At 40.3% G+C, this 20838-nt stretch overlaps 1 protein-coding gene across 1 annotated transcript; it reads left to right on the top strand.

The window, feature by feature from the left end:
• The first annotated feature begins 676 nt into the window (after window positions 1-676).
• On the top strand, window positions 677-17712 carry LOC147867249 (uncharacterized). Its single transcript, XM_087315039.1, has 12 exons — window positions 677-795; window positions 888-1387; window positions 1987-2404; window positions 2924-3250; window positions 3363-3969; window positions 4058-4235; window positions 4356-4656; window positions 15635-15745; window positions 15821-16190; window positions 16442-16667; window positions 16978-17199; window positions 17286-17712. The coding sequence occupies exons 1-12, from the start codon at window positions 727-729 to the stop codon at window positions 17440-17442; spliced, it is 3486 nt and encodes a 1161-aa protein (XP_087171165.1). The 5' UTR covers window positions 677-726; the 3' UTR covers window positions 17443-17712.
• The last annotated feature ends 3126 nt before the right edge of the window (window positions 17713-20838 follow it).

The raw sequence follows: 20838 nt of genomic DNA, 5'->3' as shown, positions 1-20838 counted from the left end.
ATGAATGAACTCAAGTAAGAAGAGTTATTTATCGAGGGGGTGTTTAGATCATGTGGCGTGATAGTGATATGTATGTATATCTATACTTCTGAGAGCAGTGACTCGTAAGTCGTGTCTCTTGGCTGATTTTACAAGCATAACCTTGTTAGGGAAACAAGTGATCCTAGTAAATGCAAGGGACAAACCCATAAGGACCTACGACACGTGGGAGCCCCACTGTAGTGGTATGGGAGACTTACGTGTTGGGCGATTTAAAGGCGGACTAGCTACCCCCCTTTCATCACAAGATCTATCGGGGAGGCGAAGCTCTCTTCTTTCGGGTCCGGTATGCAACAACCAACGAATAACATAAGGGTGGATGAGCGGTCCCATTCGCTAGTGTGTTTTATGTCTGTCTCATGTCCTAGTTTAAGCACACACACTCTCTTAATCCATAGTCTTTCTCCTTTTAATATGTAATCTCTTCTTCTGTCTTTAGAAACCAATTATGTATGTACATATTGACATCAAATACCATAATTTGTATGTATGTATGTATGTTTACATGTCTTGCTTACAATCCATAGTCTTTCTCCTTTTAATAATTTATTCTTCTGTCTCTAGAAACTAACTATGTATGTACATATTGACATCAAACACCACAATTTGTATGTATGTATGTATGTATGTTTACATGTCTTGCTTACAACATGCTTTTGATATAAGCTCTAGCAATTACTTGCAGCAATGGAAGGAGGAAATCTGCCTCCCCTGTTCCCTGTCGGATCATCCAAGCTTTTCCCTGTCATTGACAGAGTAAGTAGTTCGTCAAATCTTTCTTTCTCTTAATTTGTTTTTCCATTTTGCTCTTTCTCTGCTTTTGCTTTGATGTTACCTCATGCTTTCAGGAGGTAGCTGTATCTCAAAATCAAACAACAGTAGAAGAAAACAAGCTCGCATGGCTTTCTAATGAAAGCTTCTCAGAGAGGCTTATTCCACAACCTACACCTATTCCTCAATGGTATGCTGAAGAGATTCAGATTCAACATACTGATGCAAGTCAGTCATCAAATTTGTTGCTTCTTAGTCCTTCACATCCAGAGGAAAATGAAGAACAACAACAACAAGAAGAAGAACAGAAAGAAAATGAAGATCTTGAGTTTATGGGGAAACAGGATTATGATGAGTACATGGAGAGCAAGGATCATAAAAGAAAGAGGAGCAAGGAGAAAAGTCACAATAGACATCAAGGAAAAAAGGAAAAGAAAAAGAAGAAATTGGAAAGTCTAGATATGGACAGAAACAAGAGAATGTTTGGAAAAGATCGATGGGTGGATATAGAAATGAAGGAGTATCAGTTTGATGCTCGAGGAGATCGTGACAATCTGGTGTATGAATCATTGTACAGGTTAGACTACAATCTTTTGTATACAACATAGAATATAATAATTGTATATGAATTCTTGTAGATGTCAGGCAATAATCTTGTCTATACAGTTAGTCACAATAGTGCATAGAAATGGTTAGACTACAAATTACGGTATTATTATGACTTATTGTGGATGTATAAGCTATGTTACAATCTACACATTTGTACATGTTAGCCTACAATCTTATGTACTATCCATTATAATACAATATTATATAGTCTCATTGTAGAAGTTAACCTGCAGTCTATATTGTATATGTAGAAACAAGCTTGTCGATCATGCATTCTAAGTTCCAAGCCTCTAATCCTGTGTAAAGTATGTTATAATAGAATGTTGTATATGAATTTTACAACTTAGCCTCCGATCTTGTATTGTATAGGCTAAAATACATTCTTGTATATGAATCATCATACAAGCTAGCCTAAAATTTTGTATTGTATAGGTTAGATTACAACACTATATATGACTCATTGTGCAGATTAGCTGGTAATCTTGTATATGACAGTTTAGGCTACATTCCCTTGTCTCATCCAAAAGGGAAAGGTATTTATCATTCTATGTTTTAACATCTATGCAGGATGAATGTTCCAAAATTCCATCGCTCTCGAATAAGAATCACACAAAACATTGGGCGAAGGCCATTCTCTAACAATGTTGGATCACGTTGGGAGGAAGATGGAGCCAATATGGATGAGAAAGTTCGCACAGAGGGTAGATACTGGTCTGCAAAGCATGCATCTCTTGATCGGCGAAAAGATTTTAAGAGGGTCCAAATCAGAACACATCTTTCCAAATCTAAATTGACGAAATCGGGTTCATATTCTTTTGGTGATTTTATTTCTCTCGAGGACTTCAATGAGGAGGCAGAGCCCAATTCTATACTCAGAGAAGAAAGTTGGGAGGATTATGTTACTCGGAAGACAAAAGAGTTCAATCAGCTGACAAGAGAACGTCCACAAGATGAGAGTTTGTGGATTAATTTTGTGAATTTCCAGGTATTCTCTTATTATTGTTTTAAACATTATTGCTGATATTTCACTGCCAGGTCAAAGCTACGATATTGTTTGAAAATTTATTTTCAATATTTTGCCACTGGGTGAAAACCATAGTATTGTTTAGAAAGTTGACCATATTCTTAATATGCCTTGAAACTGCATGAGCATTCATTTGGAAATTAAATATATTGATTCTAGCTAACCTCAGATGTCTTCTAATCTTCCAATGAATGTGCAATTTCCCGAAGTTCTTATTATTTCCTGAATTGCCCTTGCTCAACCCCCAAAAGTGTGATTATATGTGTTATTTTAGCATTTATATGGTTAATTGATCGCCTTCTTATAACTTATCTGTGCTATTATATGGTTAATCCATCCTCTATTTCTCTCTTTGGGGGATTGACCAAGGACGTATAGAGAAATAGCACGAAATCAGGGACATTTAGTGAACTTCAAGAAAATTCAGGGGTAGTTTGGAGGATTCACCTAGTAATAATCATGTAGAAGTATTGCTAACAGGATGAGCTAATAAAGGCTGCCTCAAAGAAAGCTGCTATACAACAGGCTGTGGAGAAGAAGATTGCAGTGTTGGAGAAAGCCATGGAAATTCATCCTCTCAGTGAAGATTTGTGGATATTGTTTCTGGAAACAAGCAGAAAGAGAGACCCAGTATCAACCTTGATATCTAAATGGGAAAATTGCCTGAAGCATAATCCAAGGAATTATAAATTATGGAGAGAATACCTTATTTTCAGGAAGGGAGAGTTCTCTCTCTTCACAGAGTCATCATTGCGGAAAGAGTATATACGTGCTATTCAAACATATTCAGCTGCTAACAATTTAAAGGCAAGTATGTTTTGAATCCACTAGTTTCCTCTTTCACTTGGAAACTATAGAAAAAAGAGACCACTTTTATATCTGATTTCTCTTCCACAACCTATGGTTTGCTGATCTGCAGGAATTCACTGCGGATATCAAGGGCACAAACGAAGAGGAAACAGAAAAAAATCTAGTTGCACTGTTTATGGATTTGTGTCTGTTTGAATGGCAGACAGGTCACCATGAGTTTGCAATTGGTTTGCTTCAGGCTCAAATTGACTACAGTCTATTTGCACCTCTCATAGAAGTGAACGAAAGGAGTAAGAAGAGACTCTTCAAGGACTTTTGGGATAGTGGAGCTCCCAGAATTGGAGAGGATGGTTCAACTGGCTGGGCAGAATGGTTGCAAAAAGAAGAACAATTTATTCACGGTCCTGATGAAGACATGGAAGATGAAAAAGAGGTAGGAGGTTGGACTGGATGGTTTGAACCTCCGAGTAAAAATGTGAAATTTGAAGAGGAACCAGTCTCTCTTCTGGATGGTCAAGTTGAGGAAGATGAAAATGCAGAGGAACAAGAAATACATGAAGACGAGAAATACGAAACAATGCTACTTGAGAGACTAGGTTTGTCACTTCAAGCAGAGCAAGAATTAGAGATAAAGGATCCAGAAACTTGGAAGTGCTGGTCGGAAGAGGAACAGAGACGGGATTTTTTACAATGGTTGCCTGTCCATAGCAGTAATTGTAAGCATCTGAAATGTGCACTCATATTCTTTTCTGTGCTAAATCTTGCTTAATTCTTGGTTATTCTTACTTTATGCATGAAGAACAGTAAAGGTAACCCATGATGAAGAGATATTGCCAGAAGCAGAGGATGATGATGAGCAGCTTGAGAGAGCAGTCTTGTTTGAAGATGTACAAGAATGTCTGTTTTCACTTAAGACAACAGATGGACAACTTGAATTGATCCACCATTTTACTGATTTTTGTGATGGGCCTTCTGTTCAATGGTAGGAAACAACTATGGAATAATGTTTTGCATGCTTAGGATTTGAATTTGTCCGCTAATGGTAGGTTGGCATAGTAATTTCTTCTGAAGATGCCGAATGCTCCTTGTTTCAACATCTTAGGTACTGCTCAAACAGTATGAAATGGAAACAAAGAATGGCCTCACTTGAGGACCTCTATGGCTCTCTCCTCAAGCAGATGGAAAGCTCAAATATTCTTGAAAAACTTGTAGGGGGAGCAGAATGGATATTTCAAAGTGAGGAAAGGTGCAAGTTCTTGAGTAATGCACTGGTATTGTTGAGGCCACATTTTCTAAACAGTTTATTGCTTCAAGAGAAGCTTCTACATGTACAAGCTCACAGAACTGCTGCAAATGATGGAGCACGTATTCTTGCCAAAAAACTGTTAAAAAGCGATCGTCAGGTGTGTTCTCTGCTTCTCTAGATTTGCATACAATCATAATATAAGGTCATATGGACCTATATATGCCATGCAATTTGCACTCAATCATAATGTTAGCTCATATGAATCTATATTTGCGGTCCTTTATCCATTTTCCGGAAACATTCGTTGAGTGTTCAAAGATGATTTTCCTGTGGCCAACCCTCCAATGATGTTGAAGGACTGCACCAAGGATAACCCACCAACATCACCTGAAGGGAATGATACAACTAATTTTGTCTTTTAGTTGCCTCAAATATTTTTATACCATATTTAGCATAGAATACTCCATTTGTATACCTTGAATCAAGTTGGCGTTTAGGAGTGGATGCTACCATTGGAGGTTTATGATTGGATAATTTCACATTGCCATATAGAACCTATATATGTGAGAAGGTGTGAAACTTCTACTGAAAGAAGTGGAATGGTGAGCCCATACCCACCTGTAAATAGGGGGCGAGGACGGTTCACTTAGAAGTTATCTTGGTTGTGCTCTTGTTTCTATCTTCTTTGGCCCTTGGCACACTTATCAACTGGTAGATTTATTATCGGGTTGTGTTATATAGATACACATATATCTTGTGTACTCAGCAGTGTCATAAGGTAGCTCAGGACCTCTTTTCATCTGTTATAGATCGAGGCATAAAACTATTAGGAACGGATCTGCCAATTGTGCCATTTGGAGGTGGAGTTCGAAGAAGCATAGGTTTTTGATCATGCACTATTCTATGGAGGCAGAGTACAACTGTCTCTTTGCAGAAGGCTTTGCCTCCTTCCATAATATATGCACAGAAAGCTACAGAGAAAGCTACAGAGGAACATATCTGGAGGTGAAGTTCAAAGAATATTATGTTTCTGATCATGCTATTTTTAATGAAATAGGAAAATTACAACTGTCTCTTTGCTGAAGGCTTTGGCCCTCCACAAGATAATGGAATATGAAGAACGACAATACTTTTACTATTTTTGTTTGAAATCAAGAGACATGGAAGGTACCATTAGCTTTTGCATTGCCCAATAGAAAGTAGTAGCACTGTCGGGTACTAGGTGGATATCTGCAATGATCTGGTGGAGCTTTTCATAAGCTCCTGGGGATATGAGATGTCCTAGTAAGGAGTTACTCTCCCAGTGATGAATCAACCTTAGTATATCTATCAGTGAACTGTTAGTAGTATTCCCTTGTGATATATCATCCATGGTTCTTCCTTTCAACAAATTGCTCCTGATTCTTTTATTGTCAGATCATCAGTAGATCTCGTGTTAGAATTCGTTTTTTATCATTTGTTGGTTCTAAATCAATTCATATTCTTTGCTAAACTCCATCTTAATCCTAACTAAACCCTTAATCCTAATCTGTTGAGTTGTTAACCTGGCCTATCATTTTTGAGCTGTTACAGAATTTGAAATGTAAGTCATTACTTATCTAGCGACAAACTTGCTGTAGTTCTCCCATTGACAAATCATCCTTGGTTCCCCTATTGACGAATCAACCTTAGTGCATCTATCGGCAAACTGTCAGTAGCATAGATTGACATATTCGCATTCGTCGGGGTTACCAAACAAATGAATACGAATACGCATAAGAATGCATGAAAAGATATTTGTAAAAAAAAACAAAAAAAGTTCATACTTTTTAGTTTCTTAGATATATGAATATCATAAATCAAAGAGACTTTCACAATAAAAAGGGGATATTTAACTTCACATTAAAAAGGAGACTTACACTAAATAATATTTTTATATAATCGATGGAAAACTTAAAAGTATTTGTTTTATTTTTAATAAATAATAAAAATATAAAAAAGGTTCATTAATTCCCCACTTTTTACTCTCCCAAAAAATTTGATATTTTAAAGGGGACCTCACATGAATAATATTTTTATAATAGATATAAAACTTAAATGTATTTGTTTTATTTTTTAATAAAACAAAAAATAAATAAAAATATGTAAATAAATAAAATAAGTAAAAGGCTCCCATAAAATTTCCTATTTTTATCTCACACTAATAATAGTTTTATAATAGATGAAAAACTTAAAAAGTATTTGTTTTATTTTTAATAAAAAAAGGTTCAGTAATTCCCCACTTTTTACTCTCTTGACATTAAAAAGGGGACCTCACACTAATAATATTTTTATATAGTAGATACAAAAATATTTGTTTTTTAAAATAATAATTTAATAAACGAATGGTTTTGTATTATTCTTGGGGTCATTTTGTATTCTCGAATATTACGAATATTATTGATGTCGAATACCACGAATATCATGCATGAGTGAATCTATGGTCAATAGTATTTCCTTGAGATAAATCATCCATGGTCCTTCCTTCGGCAACTTGTTCCTGATTCTTTTATTATCAGATCATCAGTAGCTCTCTTCTCAGAATTCACCTGAAACTGCTTACCGATCAATCATTGGTAGTATTTCCTTGCGATGAATTATCCCTGTGCCTTCTGATAAATTGTCCCTAATTCTGCTATCGATGAATCATGGGTAGTATTTACACACATCAGAGGATGGATTCACCTGAAACTGAAACTGCTTACCGATGAATTTTCAGTAGTATTTCCTTGCGATGAATTGTCCCTGCCCCTTCTAATGAGTTGTCCCTAATTCTACTATCGATGAATCATGGGTAGTATTTACACACATCAGAGGATGGATTCATCATCAGGCCACCTTGTATGGACATACATCTATCCTATGCGCTGCGTAGTGTGATAGGCCAGCTGCGAACTTCATCACATCAGTTAGAGATTGAGGTAGGAAGATATACATGAATACCTATAGAAGCAAGAATTTGCCAATTGTGTCACCAAGGAGTGGAATCCGAAGAATAATATGTTTGTCACTAAAGGGTCTTTTATGAAGTAAGAGGACATACTGTTGCCTCTTTAAACAAGGCTTTGGCCCACTATGCAAGATGAGAACCAACGGTGCATAGGAATTTTCTTCCTAGAACTCACGAAACATAGGGAAACTTCGGAAACCTCTCCATGCTGGATTGACCTATGCTAGAGATCTTTTGAAGACAAAAGTTATAATATATCTAACTTGAGAATCTTACATGTGCCGAAAACCAGATTCTTTAGTCTTTTTTATCTTATTTACTTAGTAATGTTTATTTTCTATTCTTTCTTCCAGTTAACTACTTACAACATAAAAAGAAGCCTGGAGGCTACATTGCAAGATGTGTGTTATGCCAGTGAGGAAAGATCAATTAAATGAGCAACACTGCACAGATTTAGGATCCATTGGCCGTTTAATAGCAAGGATCCATGAGTGAGAGTTAACTAGAGGCAAAGCCGAGAAACACCCCAGTTCATATCTAGTATTGGAGATTAACACCCGGATAGCCTTAACAGTGCTCTAAGTATAGGCAAAGATGAGTCCTTATGAGATTTCCATTGATCAAGCAGAAATGAGCAATCCATGAACTCGCCAAATATGCATACTGACACATATAGAACAGACCCAGAGCACTCTCATAGGGCTCAAGGAGTAAGTCCAGATATTGCAGCCATTTGCCAAGGTGTGTACTCATGTGTGGAGACTGTGGCACAGGGACAATGATCATGACACACTATATACCATTGCGCCACAAACAGGGTGTCCTTGCAGAAGATTGCCATTCCACTTATGGCAGGTGGTAAAATTTGTCTAAATCATTGAAGAAAAATCGAGTTGATTTTTTAATGCTGCATGGGTGACAACCACCTTGAAATGTGTTGCCTATTTGCCTGCAACAAAACAATCACACTTTAGTCATTCTTTCAGTTCAGTGTTGCTCGAACTATGCTATCCATGATGGGTAGAACATCCTGCTCTTTTGTATCCCATACAGGGCTTATGATCAAGGCCATTTAGCTCAAATAAGCAAAATCATGCTTTTCATATTTGGGAAAAGGTGATACACACCACCACATCCAATAATTTACGTAAGTGCCTAGGGTACATGAATCAATGCCAACAGTAACTTGGTTTGCAGCTTTTGGGTTGACTCATGACAAACAAGGAGGCATTGGTTCTGTAACCTTCCCAAAGAAATCTTAAGTGAAGGAAGTTTTCTTAAAGAATTTTACTCACCAAGGAGCTAAATGGACCCAATAGATCAAGTATTTTCACTTAAGCAACAGCCAACTAAAACCATAGGCGTGAGTCCAAGGACATGATGACCAGCACAAAAATAATGAATAGGTTCACAGGAGGATTATTTGAACAAATCTTACACAATTTCCATGTACTTTGAAATCGTAGGTAATTCATAAAGAATGTGATGAGGCTATGGATATGGAAGATCATGAAGTTTATCTGACCTCCACACATCTATTCTAGCACCTATAAATCTGAAAGATAAGCTAGTGTAGGGTAAAAGACTCTGGAGGCCTGTGGGTTATGTGATCTCTCACATTTAAAGGATAACATGACATGGATTACCTCAACCAGATTAATGCAAATTATTGGAAAGCTCCAATGAACGTTTGGAACAAGTTCCTTTGCAGAGCACCTGAAAACCACCTTCATATGTTCAAATTAGCTCCATTAGCAATATTGTCCCCTTAACTATCCCAACTAGGTGTTGGTGGGAGACTCCTAGAGATAAACAACCTTTAAGAAGAGTCTCATGCCAGGGAGAAGAACCCCTTTGCTATACAACAGACCTCTCCGAACACAATGAGTTCAGCAAGGAAGAAGAGGGATTCTCTCAGTATACGACCACTGAAACCTTTTATGTTTGTGTATTTGTCCTCTGAAGTGAACCACGAGACACTCAACAAGAGCATGGAGTTCCCACAACGCACACAGAGATGAAATGTTTCCATCATCAAGGGCCTCATCAATAAATAAGCCTAGCAGTTCTATAGAATAAAAGACACAATAATTAATTGCTTAGTTCTCTCGTGATTGTCTGCCTAGCAAGGACGAAAAAAGTGGATACAACCTTACTTTATGTTGTGCCATTGGAAGTAGGAGTACATGTGGTTAGTATATCTTGCAAGATCTTGAAAGACGAGAAGTCTGACAAGAAAGTCTTTATCGTGGATAGGGTGACCGAAGAGAATGAGGTTGAGAACCTGAGCAGTAAAAACTGGAAACATTATTATCTCTTCTAGATGCATACCCTAACCCTAGGGGACGATAGATGAAGTTCAACAATATGCCCATCAAGTGTCTGGAGAACAAAATGAGGAACAAATTAATGACACTTTTAGCCTGGGCCTGGCCAAATTCGAGGAGTGGAAATATTCAAAGGGCCTATTCCGCTACACAAGAATCATACCCGATTCTTTACATGGTATCAGAGTGATTTGGTAGCTCGATCTAGCCCATTCGCCTCATCGTGATCGTGTGTTGTGCTCCACGCTGACGACCAAGAACCGGCTCATCGTTATTGTAACTTCGCTACATAGCTCGCATTCGAAGAGAGAAGAAGAAGAAGAAGAATCGAAATAATGAATACTCAAATGGGGAGTGCTCTCCCTACCGAGAAGTTGGATCGAAACAACTTTGCATCTTGGGAGTACAAGATGCACCAATACCTTGTTGGACAAGGCTATTGGAGCTACATCAAAGGAGCGCATGAAGACCGACCCGCTGAAGCGGCTCCCGGATATGCGACATGGGAGCAAGCCGCAAGCCGCGTGATGTATTGCTTGGCGACATGTGTTCACGATCACATGCTCGGCTACATTCGCGAAGCCAAGACGCTGAAGGAGGCATGGGAAAATCTACGAAAGATTTTCGCGGCGAACACAACCGCAAGAAGGCTTCAACTTTGCCAAGAGTTGAACAACATTCAACAAAGGGACATGTCCATCACGACATACACCTCGAAGATCAAGGAGCTTTGCGATTCGCTCGGCTCAATAAGCGTAAATATCGATGATGATGAGACGGTTCAGATATGCCTTGGCGGCCTCGCACCACGGTTCGGCACGATGCGAACCGCCATTCTAGCACGGGAGAAATCTCCCTCCTCCTTCGAGCTCCAATCAATGCTATTTGTCGAAGAAAACCTCGTGCGTACAAGGAGCAATGAGTCGGAAGGCCACATGCTCTACACGCACTTGAACGGAGGAAGAGGACGTGGACGGTCGAGAGGCCGATTCGGCCAAGGACAAGGCGGACGAGGTCCGACCTACGATAACAACTCTCAATTTCGGTCGCAAAACGGAAGCCAACGAGGAACCTTCACAAGAAGGGGGAGCTTCCACTCCAGCCTGAGCCGTCAAAACGCAACCAAATGCGGATATTGCGGAAAGCTCGGCCACCACGAAGAAGAGTGCCGAAAGAAGATGCGTGAATCGGCTTCCACAAGCCGACAACTCACGAATTATGCGCACAATTCCGACTACGAAGAGTATAGCGGAATGTACGGGCACAACTCCGACTACGAAGATCGCGGCGGAATGTACGCACACAACTCCGACCGTGGCGGAATGTTCATGATGAAACATAGAGCAAACTCTATGTCGGCCTCTACCTCAACTAGTGCCCTCAATCCGGAGGACGTATGGTTTGTTGACTCCGGAGCCTCAAACCATATGACATCTCATAAAGAATGGTTTCTCGAACTTTGAGAACCGGAGCGGCCCGGTTATGTCGAAACCGGAGATGATACTACGCACCCGATTCGGCACATCGGCAATGTTCCGTTTGGCGAAAGAGGTAAGCAAACATACATTAAAAATGTCTTGCATGTTCCCACCATCACGAAGAATTTGGTCTAGGTCGGCCAAATGGTTGAGCAAGGGATGCAAGTACGATTCGACCAAGAAGGGTGCTTCATTGAAAAAGAGGGCCGAATTATCGTGCGCGGAAGAAGAGAGGGTCGGATGTTCATTCTCGATTCACGCGAGATGAAATCCGCCATGTTCGTGAAAAGCATGAATGCCGACTCCGACATAGAGCTATGGCACAAGCGAATCGGCCACATCAATCTCAACAAACTTAAAGCAATGAAATCGAAAGGAGTCGTCATCGAACTCCCGACATTCAAAGAGAAGGAGATTGAAGGTGTATGCGAAGCGTGCCAATTCGGCAATCAACACTGACACCCATTCCCGAAAGAGTGGAATGTGAGCAAAGGTCTACTTGACGTAGTCCATTCCGACGTATGGGGACCTGCGCAAACGGCTACATTCGGCGGATGCCGATATTACATGCTCTTCATCGACAACTTCTCCAGGCACACTTGGATCTACTTGATGCGGCAAAAGAGCAAAGTGTTCGGACACTTCCAAACATTCAAGAATGAAGTCGAGAAAGCCACGGGCCGACATGTACGCTGTCTTCGATCGGATGGCGGCAAGGAGTACTTCTCGGACGATTTCACGGCGTATCTCCAAAAGGAAGGAATTCGGCGAGAATTCACTTGCTGACACACTCCACAACAAAACGGAGTAGCCAAGCGCAAAAATCGGCACATCCTCGAAGTAGCGCGGGCCATGATGACCGAGAAGCATATGCCCAAGTCATATTGGGCTGAAGCTGCAAATACGGCCGTCTACCTAATGAACCGATGCACAACATCCGGCGTGCACGAGGTCACTTCGCACGAAAAATACTTCAGAAAGAAGCCGGACTTATCGCACACCCGGATATTCGGCGCGATAGTGTACATTCACATCCCCGACGAGAAGCGTCAAAAGCTTGACCCAAAGTCAGAGAAATGTATCCTCGTAGGATACTCACTAGAGCAAAAGGGGTACAAGTGCTACAACCCCTCAACTCGAAAATCTTGAGTAAGTCGGGATGTCGTTTTTGACGAGTCCGCATCTTGGTACTCACCAGAGACAACTCCGACTCCTCTCGACCCGGAATTTGCCGAACAAGAGATCGAGGATGAAGATCGCCTTACGCACATATTCGAAGAAAGTTCGATCACGACCCGACTGAGCGGACCACAAGAGCCTTTGAGCGATCAAAGCACATCACGGCCTAGCCCGCAGATGGACAAAGGCAAGGCGAAAATGGCGGAATATGCAGACGGTCACTTCGACGACGATGAGTCGACTCACTCACTCGACAGTGAGTTCGGCGGTTTCGAGGTACCAATCGGAGCTAAGAAAGCCCTCATCTCTGCAAATGAAAAGCTTCGCCGATCCACCCGCGAAAAGAACCCCGTAAGCCGATTCGGCTACAATGACTACATGGCATATCACTATGCCTTTATGATGAAGGTGGTGATAGTACGCGAGCCGAAAACATTCTCTGAAGCAGCCAAGGATCCGCGATGGATCGAAGCCATGAACAAGGAGATGTAGGCACTACGCAAGAACGAGACGTGGGATCTCGTTCCCACCTCACTGCACAAAAAGGCGATCGGATGCAGATGGATTTACAAAGTGAAGTACAACGCCGACGGATCCGTCAACCGCTACAAAGCGCGACTCGTAGCAAAAGGATACGCTCAGACGCATGGCGTCGACTATGAAGAAACCTTTGCCCTGGTGGCAAAGATGACGACGGTACGGACTGTAATTGCGCTTGTTGCAGCGAAAGGGTGGCACCTCCATCAAATGGATGTCAAGAACGCCTTTCTACAAGGCGAATTAGAAGAGGAGGTGTACATGATACAACCACCCTGCTTCAACTCGAGCACCCATCCGAAAGCTGTATGCCAACTCAAGAAGCCACTCTGCGGCCTCAAGCAAGCACCGCGTGCTTGGCATTCAAAGATAACGCAATATCTTCATCAAATCGGCTTCCGTATGTCAAAATAGGACAACTCCCTCTACATACGAAGTGATTCCGCAAGTCCGATCGTCATAATCTTATATGTGGATGACCTAGTCATTGGAGGTGAGCACCTCGTGGAAATCAATAAGGTCAAATCCCTCCTTTCCGACAAGTTCGAGATGACGGACATGAAGGAGCTCCACTACTTCCTCGGCATCGAGGTAATTTGGACTCCAGCCGGAATCATGATCTCTCAACGGCACTACATCCTCAACTTGTTATACAAGTTCGGTATGGCTGCGTGCAAATCCGCGGCAACCCCGCTCGATCGCAATCTCAAACTCGATGCGAACTCCGGCACCATAGTGTGTGAGCCGACTCAATATCGGCAACTCATCGAGAGTCTCATCTACCTCACGATCACTCGACCCGATCTCAGTTATCCAGTCGGTCTCCTTAGCCAATTCATGCAAACACCGCGTGATACGCACTTGGATTGCGCTAAGCGAGTTCTTCGATACGTGAGCGGCACAATGGATTGCGGCATCCTCTACAAGACCGCGATGCCAATACAACTTGAGGGGTACACAGACGCCAATTGGGCCAGCTACAAAGCCGATAGAAGATCAACCTCCGGATTTGTTTTTTCCCTCGGCAGTGGAGCAATATCCTGGAGCAGCAAAAAGCAACCAACTGTTGCTCTTTCGAGCACAGAGGCGGAATATAGGAGCGCGGCAGTGGCCGCATGTGAAGCCGTATGGCTCAAAAGGATACTCAAGGATCTAGGCGTACCCATCAAGGATCCGACTTCCCTTTACTGCGACAACATGAGCAATATCTATTTGGCTCGGAACCCAGTGTTCCACGCGCGGACAAAGCACATCGAAGTGCACTATCACTTCATCCGAGAGCGCGTTCTAGCTGGTGATGTCGAGTGCGCGTTCTACCTTGACTCTTCATCCAAGAGCGCATTCTAGTGTGTGAACTCACCTTGAGAGTGAATAGACACACACTCCAATGGTCAAGAGTCACCATTATGTCACCTCTTTGTATTCTAGCATTTAGTATGAGTCATAGAATCATATTCTATGACACATAACTTACGAGCTTTCACATTCCCCATGCTCCATGAGTCTTGTAGTTAATGAAGAGAGAGGGTGACTATATAAAGCACCCTCCTCCCACCTTGTATGATGTTGAGTCTTTCTCCTTTGTTAATACAATCTACCTTGCGTATACTCTGTGTCTTACTTCTCTCTTTCTCTCTCATACACACAATTCACACCTATTCCGCTACATAAGAATCATACCCGATTCTTTACAATGCGCATAGCCCATAATCTAGGCTGTGACATCATTATCCATGTCATCAACAAATTAATGGCATTATCATTTGTCACTAAAGATGCATTCCTTAAAACTCTCCATCTTGACCAGGCCAGTGTTGAAGGTCTATCAAAACCAGGAATTTTGAGTCAGCCTAAGCTCATGATATTATAGTCTTATTTAACTAGAATGTCTACATTTTCTACAGAGTAGTGTATATCTATGTATATATGTAGCCAAATTCTTGAAGGATAACGGGGGTCTCTTCAGCAGTTTTACTAATTTATTTATATATATTTTGGTTTAATCCTTCAATTCAACATTTTCAGATGTAATCTCTTGTTTGGTCTAATGGGCCAATTTTGACCTCTTAAGAGACATTATATGTGTCTGTATGTCCCTCATATTGTGCGTTTGTCATTACCCCGGTAATTCTCATGGATGGCCTTCACTATGTTTAGCCTATATCGCTCCATACATGTAACACATTGATCATGACATCATCTTGATTTTAAACTTCCAAATACAACTTTACATGTTCGTACTTCTGGGTATTTGGGATAATGTAAAGATGAGAAATCGGTTATTAATATAGTTTGCTCATCACTGATGGATCGTACTCTTCAGATAGTTGACTCAAAAATGTTACAACCTCCTCCTTGGGATCTAGTAGTCACATTCTTCGTTAATCTATTAATGGGAATGGTTGGGGAAACTGCAGTCCCATTAATAGATTAACAAAGAATGTGACTATTAGATCCAAAGGAGGAGGTTGTAACAATATTTTCTTCTAGGATATGAATTTGTATGTGCTAGATTGCTGTTTACCCCTATTTATGTGGATGGAAATGTTTCAGAGTATCAGTCTTAAAGAATATCTAATTATCATCTAAATATGGAGTTTTATGCAATTACACTTAAAAAACCACTATTTCCTTATAAGCAAGCAGGCTATTTTACTGATGGGAGCATATGCTCGTGCGGAAGCATCAGTTGGAAACATTGAAATAGCACGTAAAGTTTTTGACACCACATTAGCATCCTTAAGCTCCCAATCAAAGGTTCGTGGATATTTTTATTGCTGAATTCTCATTTTGCATATGATTTCTTATCTTCAGCATTGAACCTTGTTGCAGGATGCACAACTACATGCACCTATACTTTATGAGTGTTATGCAGACTTCGAACTGTCTCATGTAACTTCTGCAGATAAGTTTGAATCTTCAGTAACGCACCAAAAAGTATTATACATTGTTTCATGCCTTGGTTCTGGGATATCATATTCACCTTTTAAAACTAATAATCCTGCTTCAAGCACCCAAATACTGAAAGCAAGACACGGGTTCAAAGAGCACTTGCAAATTTCTCGAAGAAGGCGGGATCAAGGAAAACTGACTGATCAACTTAGAGCTATGATAAGTTGTGCAGCTATATTTGAACTACTTGTTGATGGATTCGATGCAGCACGTTCAGTATTTGAAGAAAGCTTTGCTATGGGTCTTCCAGGTTTTCTGTCATCTGGTTATCAATGGTCACTCATAGTTGTACATCATTGTTGAAAGAAGTGTAGGAAACTTGATTTGTCACTCCTATTCTTGTGCATTTGACATGAACTTTTCTCCAGCTATGCATGATGAAGTTAATGTTTTTGCATTTTGTGCATACCTTATAGCATATGTAAGGTTAAACCTTAGATGCTTGCTTATCAACAATAAATACATTATAGGGTTCTTTCAATGATGGTGAGTATTTTGCAGGTAAACGTCGAGAGAGTCTTCAGTTTGAACTGTTGTATTGTCAGTATATCCGTCTCATGGAACACCACAAACAATATGTAAAGCCAGCTTTATTGAGGGATATGATTTGTCGTGGGCTTGCACAGTATCCTAACAATGGACAACTTCTCAGCGCTTACATTCGCAGTAGTTCATCCACCTCCTGCACAAACAATCTACGCCGTTTCTTTGATGACATGTTGCATAAGTGAGTGCCATCTTTGAAACTAGACTTTTTGGATATTTACCAGAAAATCACCTTAGTTTTCAAGCATTACCAGACCGCCCCTCAGTTCTCCACAATTTGTTACTACAGGGGGTATTTTTCTGGTAATGTTTTGAGAATCAAGCAGTATTCTCATATATATCTCAAAAGTAGGGGTATTTTGGTGGATTTTTTTTAGAACCGAGTTGAATTCTCCTAAATATCCAAAAGAAATCATGTTTGGATTGGATGCATGTTTTGCAGTACAATTTACGTCTTATGTACAAAATTTTTAATTCAATGTGTAATGCAGGAATCCCTCGATTATCATATGGTTATTTGCAATCTCTATTGAGCTCAAAAGGCCTGGGAGTGAAGCACGTATTCATAGCTTGTTTGAAAGGGCTCTGGAAACATCAAATTCGCAACAGTCAGTGGTGTTATGGAGATGCTATATTTCTTTCGAGCTTAGTGTACGAGGTGATACAGATGCTGCTCGTCGAATATATTTCAGAGCTATTCATGCTTGTCCATGGTTCGAAATCTTCTTTCTTATCCAATTGTTTGGTCATCGTAGATCTTGTTATTCCAAGCTAATGATTTTTGTTATTTACATCGTAGGTCAAAGGCTTTGTGGTTGGATGGTTTCAAGAAAATGAGCACAATATTGAGTGCAAAAGAGCTAGCAGATTTCCAAGACATAATAAGAGAAAAGGAGCTTCGACTCCGGACAGATGTATACGAGATATTATTGGCAAAAGAAGAAGAAAGCTCATGAGAAATTAATTAGTGAACGAATGATGTTGAAGATCACTGTATGGAGATTCTTATTGGTGAATGAAGGAAAGCTGAAGATTCTTATTGGTGAATGAATGAGAGCTGAAGGTCCAACTTGTAACAGAGTGATTAACTAGTTCATATTAAAAGACATCTCAGTTGCAGTTTGTATTTCAGAATCTAAAGTTTCAACTCCATAATATGCACTCATGATGATTACGCATACAACTAGTTCTTGTACAGAATTGTGACAAAATGATCGTTCTGTTGATGTTGGTGCATTAACGCAGGCTATCTATATTAATACATTAACCTCTAGCACAACTTGGTCAAGTCTGCTCAATTTTTAAACGCATGCTTGTAGTCCTGCTCAATTTTCACGCATAACTGCACGTTTGAACGAACATTTTTAGCGTCAACTTACACCTCAATTGGTTGATCAAGCTAAAAGATGTTTGCCTACTTCAATGATACCATGACACATCACAACAACATTGCACCATCACCATCACCATCACCTGCCAACAATGCTTTGTAAGATTGGAGCAACAATTCTAATGAGATGATGGCTAACCATCACAATCACCATCACCGACACCACTCCCACCTCCCACATCTTCACAACCACCACTAATACCAACACCACTACAACAAACATACACCTCATTTGCTTACCCCAAAGCTCCCCCCTCACTTAACCTAATTTCCTCGTGCCCTAATCCCTCCCCACCTCTTAGTTTTCCTAGTTCCCCTCACACTAAAATCCTCGTGCCAAACGTGCACGCGTGCACACTCACACACACACACACACACACATTCAAGGTCGCTTCTCTTCGATTCATTGGGATTTTGATTTCTATGATCTCCCCCTCCTTACCCTATTGTAATCCTATTGTGCCAAAGTTGCAATGTAATCCTTCTCCCCTTTTTTGAAGACCAATTCCAATAGTGGTCCGCAATGCACCCTTTACAAAATTGCACCAACCTTTCTTTCTTCCCTTTTCCACAACGTTGGCCATGGCCAAAATACCTTGTTATGTGGTCAAAGTGCTCTACACATTGTTTCAATCGGTCATAATTTCTTGTTGTGCACAACTACAAACCCTCAAAAACAGGGATACTTCGGGTGATGACATGCTTCATCGCCACATCTTGACATACCACACCTCAACATCCAAGCGGCAATCCACATTTTGCAACTTCCAAGGATCCTATTAGATTCACCCCTCTTCAATGCACCCTAGTTCCACCAATACAACGAGCCAACATGGGGATTGACGTTCGATCCAAATAAAGGAACAACCCGCCGTCAATTAGCAAGCCTATGGATGCTTGTCAACATCTCTTTGACTTCCCCTCTCAACATCCAATGCCTCCACCTCCACTGCCTGCCCTCAAAACCCTCGAATCAGACACTACACCCCCAACCCCCTTCTTTCACAACAACCACCTCACCTCACCCCATCACACGACACTCCTAGTGTTGCGCACTCTGGAGTGTGCATTCATTAGATTGGGGGGGATGTTAACTATCTTCCAACGAGGACACAAACTATGAAGACATTGACACCAAAAATGAACATAACACTCAAGAAGACACTAGGAAATGGGAGATAAGAGTAAATCTCACTAGAAAGCTTGTAACCAAATCACCACTCTAATGTGAAAGGAGCTTAATCTTATTTTAAAAAGCTATTAAAGTCACCTTTTAGTGACTTTTGTAGCTCTTCTTCCTTCTTGGGTTTTTTCCTTTCACTTAGTTATATTAAGAGCTCTTACTCTCTCTTGTCACTCTTTCATTAGAGCTTAAGGTTGATTAAGTTTAGGTACTAATTAGTGTTAGAATTAGAATTTTTATCGTCCATAGAATTAGTGTTATAGATCAGATGTTCCATGAAAGAACTAAGCACATCGATATCAAGTATCACTTTGTTCGTGATGTTATTTCACGGGGTGATATCTCAGTGAAAAAGATTTCAACTCATGAGAATCCCGCAGATATGTTGACGAAGCCTCTTCCAAGAATCAAGTTCAAGCATTGCTTGAATTTGATTGTAGCCGATAATTGAGTTATCTGGCGAAGGTGGAGCGAGACTAATATGAAATTCAAGTCAAGGTGGAGATTTGTTAAAATGACTTGAATTAATTGGTGTGGTTTATGGAAAGCCACGTCTCTCATCTACATGATCTACACAAAGCATGATGACTAATTGCAAAGTCATCACTCTTGGTGAATATGTGAAGGCCACATGCATCATTGCTAAAAAAAAAGAAGAAATCGGCGAAGTGAAGGCTATAAATAGGCAGCCTTAGTCGTTTGAAGGGGCATCAAAATAGAAGACCACCAAGAGTTGAAGGCTTGTGAGATGTGAGAGAATTAGTAAGTTTGGGAAACACTAGTAGGAGAAAATTCTTGTGAGAGAATTGTGAGGTTATTCTCTTGGGTGTTTTAATTAGAGAATATTTTCTCTAATTGTTGTAAACTCTCTGTTATATTTTCTTATAGTGGAATCTCTCTCTTGTTCGTGGATGTAGGCTAATTTGGACGAACCACGTAAATACTTGTGTCATTTATTTCTCCGCTCCTATATTATCATAATATTGTCATCTATTTAATCTAATGTACTATTTGATGAGTGCCATCCTAACAGGGTTGGGGCCATGGGGGTGGAGCCAAGAGAGAGAGAAAGAAAGATATATTAATGTTTTCTAAGGCCAAAATTGGCCCATGAGATAATTGGTGTACAACAAAATGGGGTATTTATCTAATCATCAAAACTAAAAAAATAAAATAAAAATAGAACTTAAGCTAAAAGAGTTATAGTATTGTATAAAACGTGGTATGGTGTAACACATTCGATAAAGGAAATGACTTTGCACTAAGCCTAATTTCATTTCCATCCAAGCATCTCGAAAAGAAGTGGGAGGTCAAAGGGTTTTTGTGTGGGTGTGACCCGTGGTAGAGAGTGCCCCAACCATGGCTTCTAGGCGGTGTAACTCACGTTCCCTTATTTTCTTAATTGCTTCTACACGATGTCGAGTTTCCTTGAAACCCAACATTCGAGGCTGTTTGGTTCTTCTTTGGTTTTTTGCTTCATCAAGGAAGAGGCCGAGTGGTATAGGTGTGTCTTGATTTGTCGTCTCCCCTTGTCCCTGAAAAACTTCATTTGTTACATGTTGGTGAATGTTAGAAACATTATTGTCGACATTTTGTAGCTTATTCACTTTGTGTTGTTTTAGCGAGCTAGGATATATCTACCTAATTTCTTTATATCTAGAGTATGTAATAGTTTGGGGAGGGTGGGAGAGGAACCGAGTATGTCTCGGTATTTTGGCACGACCATTTTCAATCTCACGTTGGTGAGATGATATTCTAAGTTGTCCAATGGCAACCCTT

Source organism: Azolla caroliniana, unplaced genomic scaffold (genome assembly GCF_043228905.1).
Source record: "Azolla caroliniana isolate FFs.n. ecotype wild unplaced genomic scaffold, voAzoCaro1.0.p SCAF_2, whole genome shotgun sequence".
NCBI lineage: Eukaryota > Viridiplantae > Streptophyta > Polypodiopsida > Salviniales > Salviniaceae > Azolla > Azolla caroliniana.
This window is presented reverse-complemented; position numbering and strand designations above follow the sequence as displayed.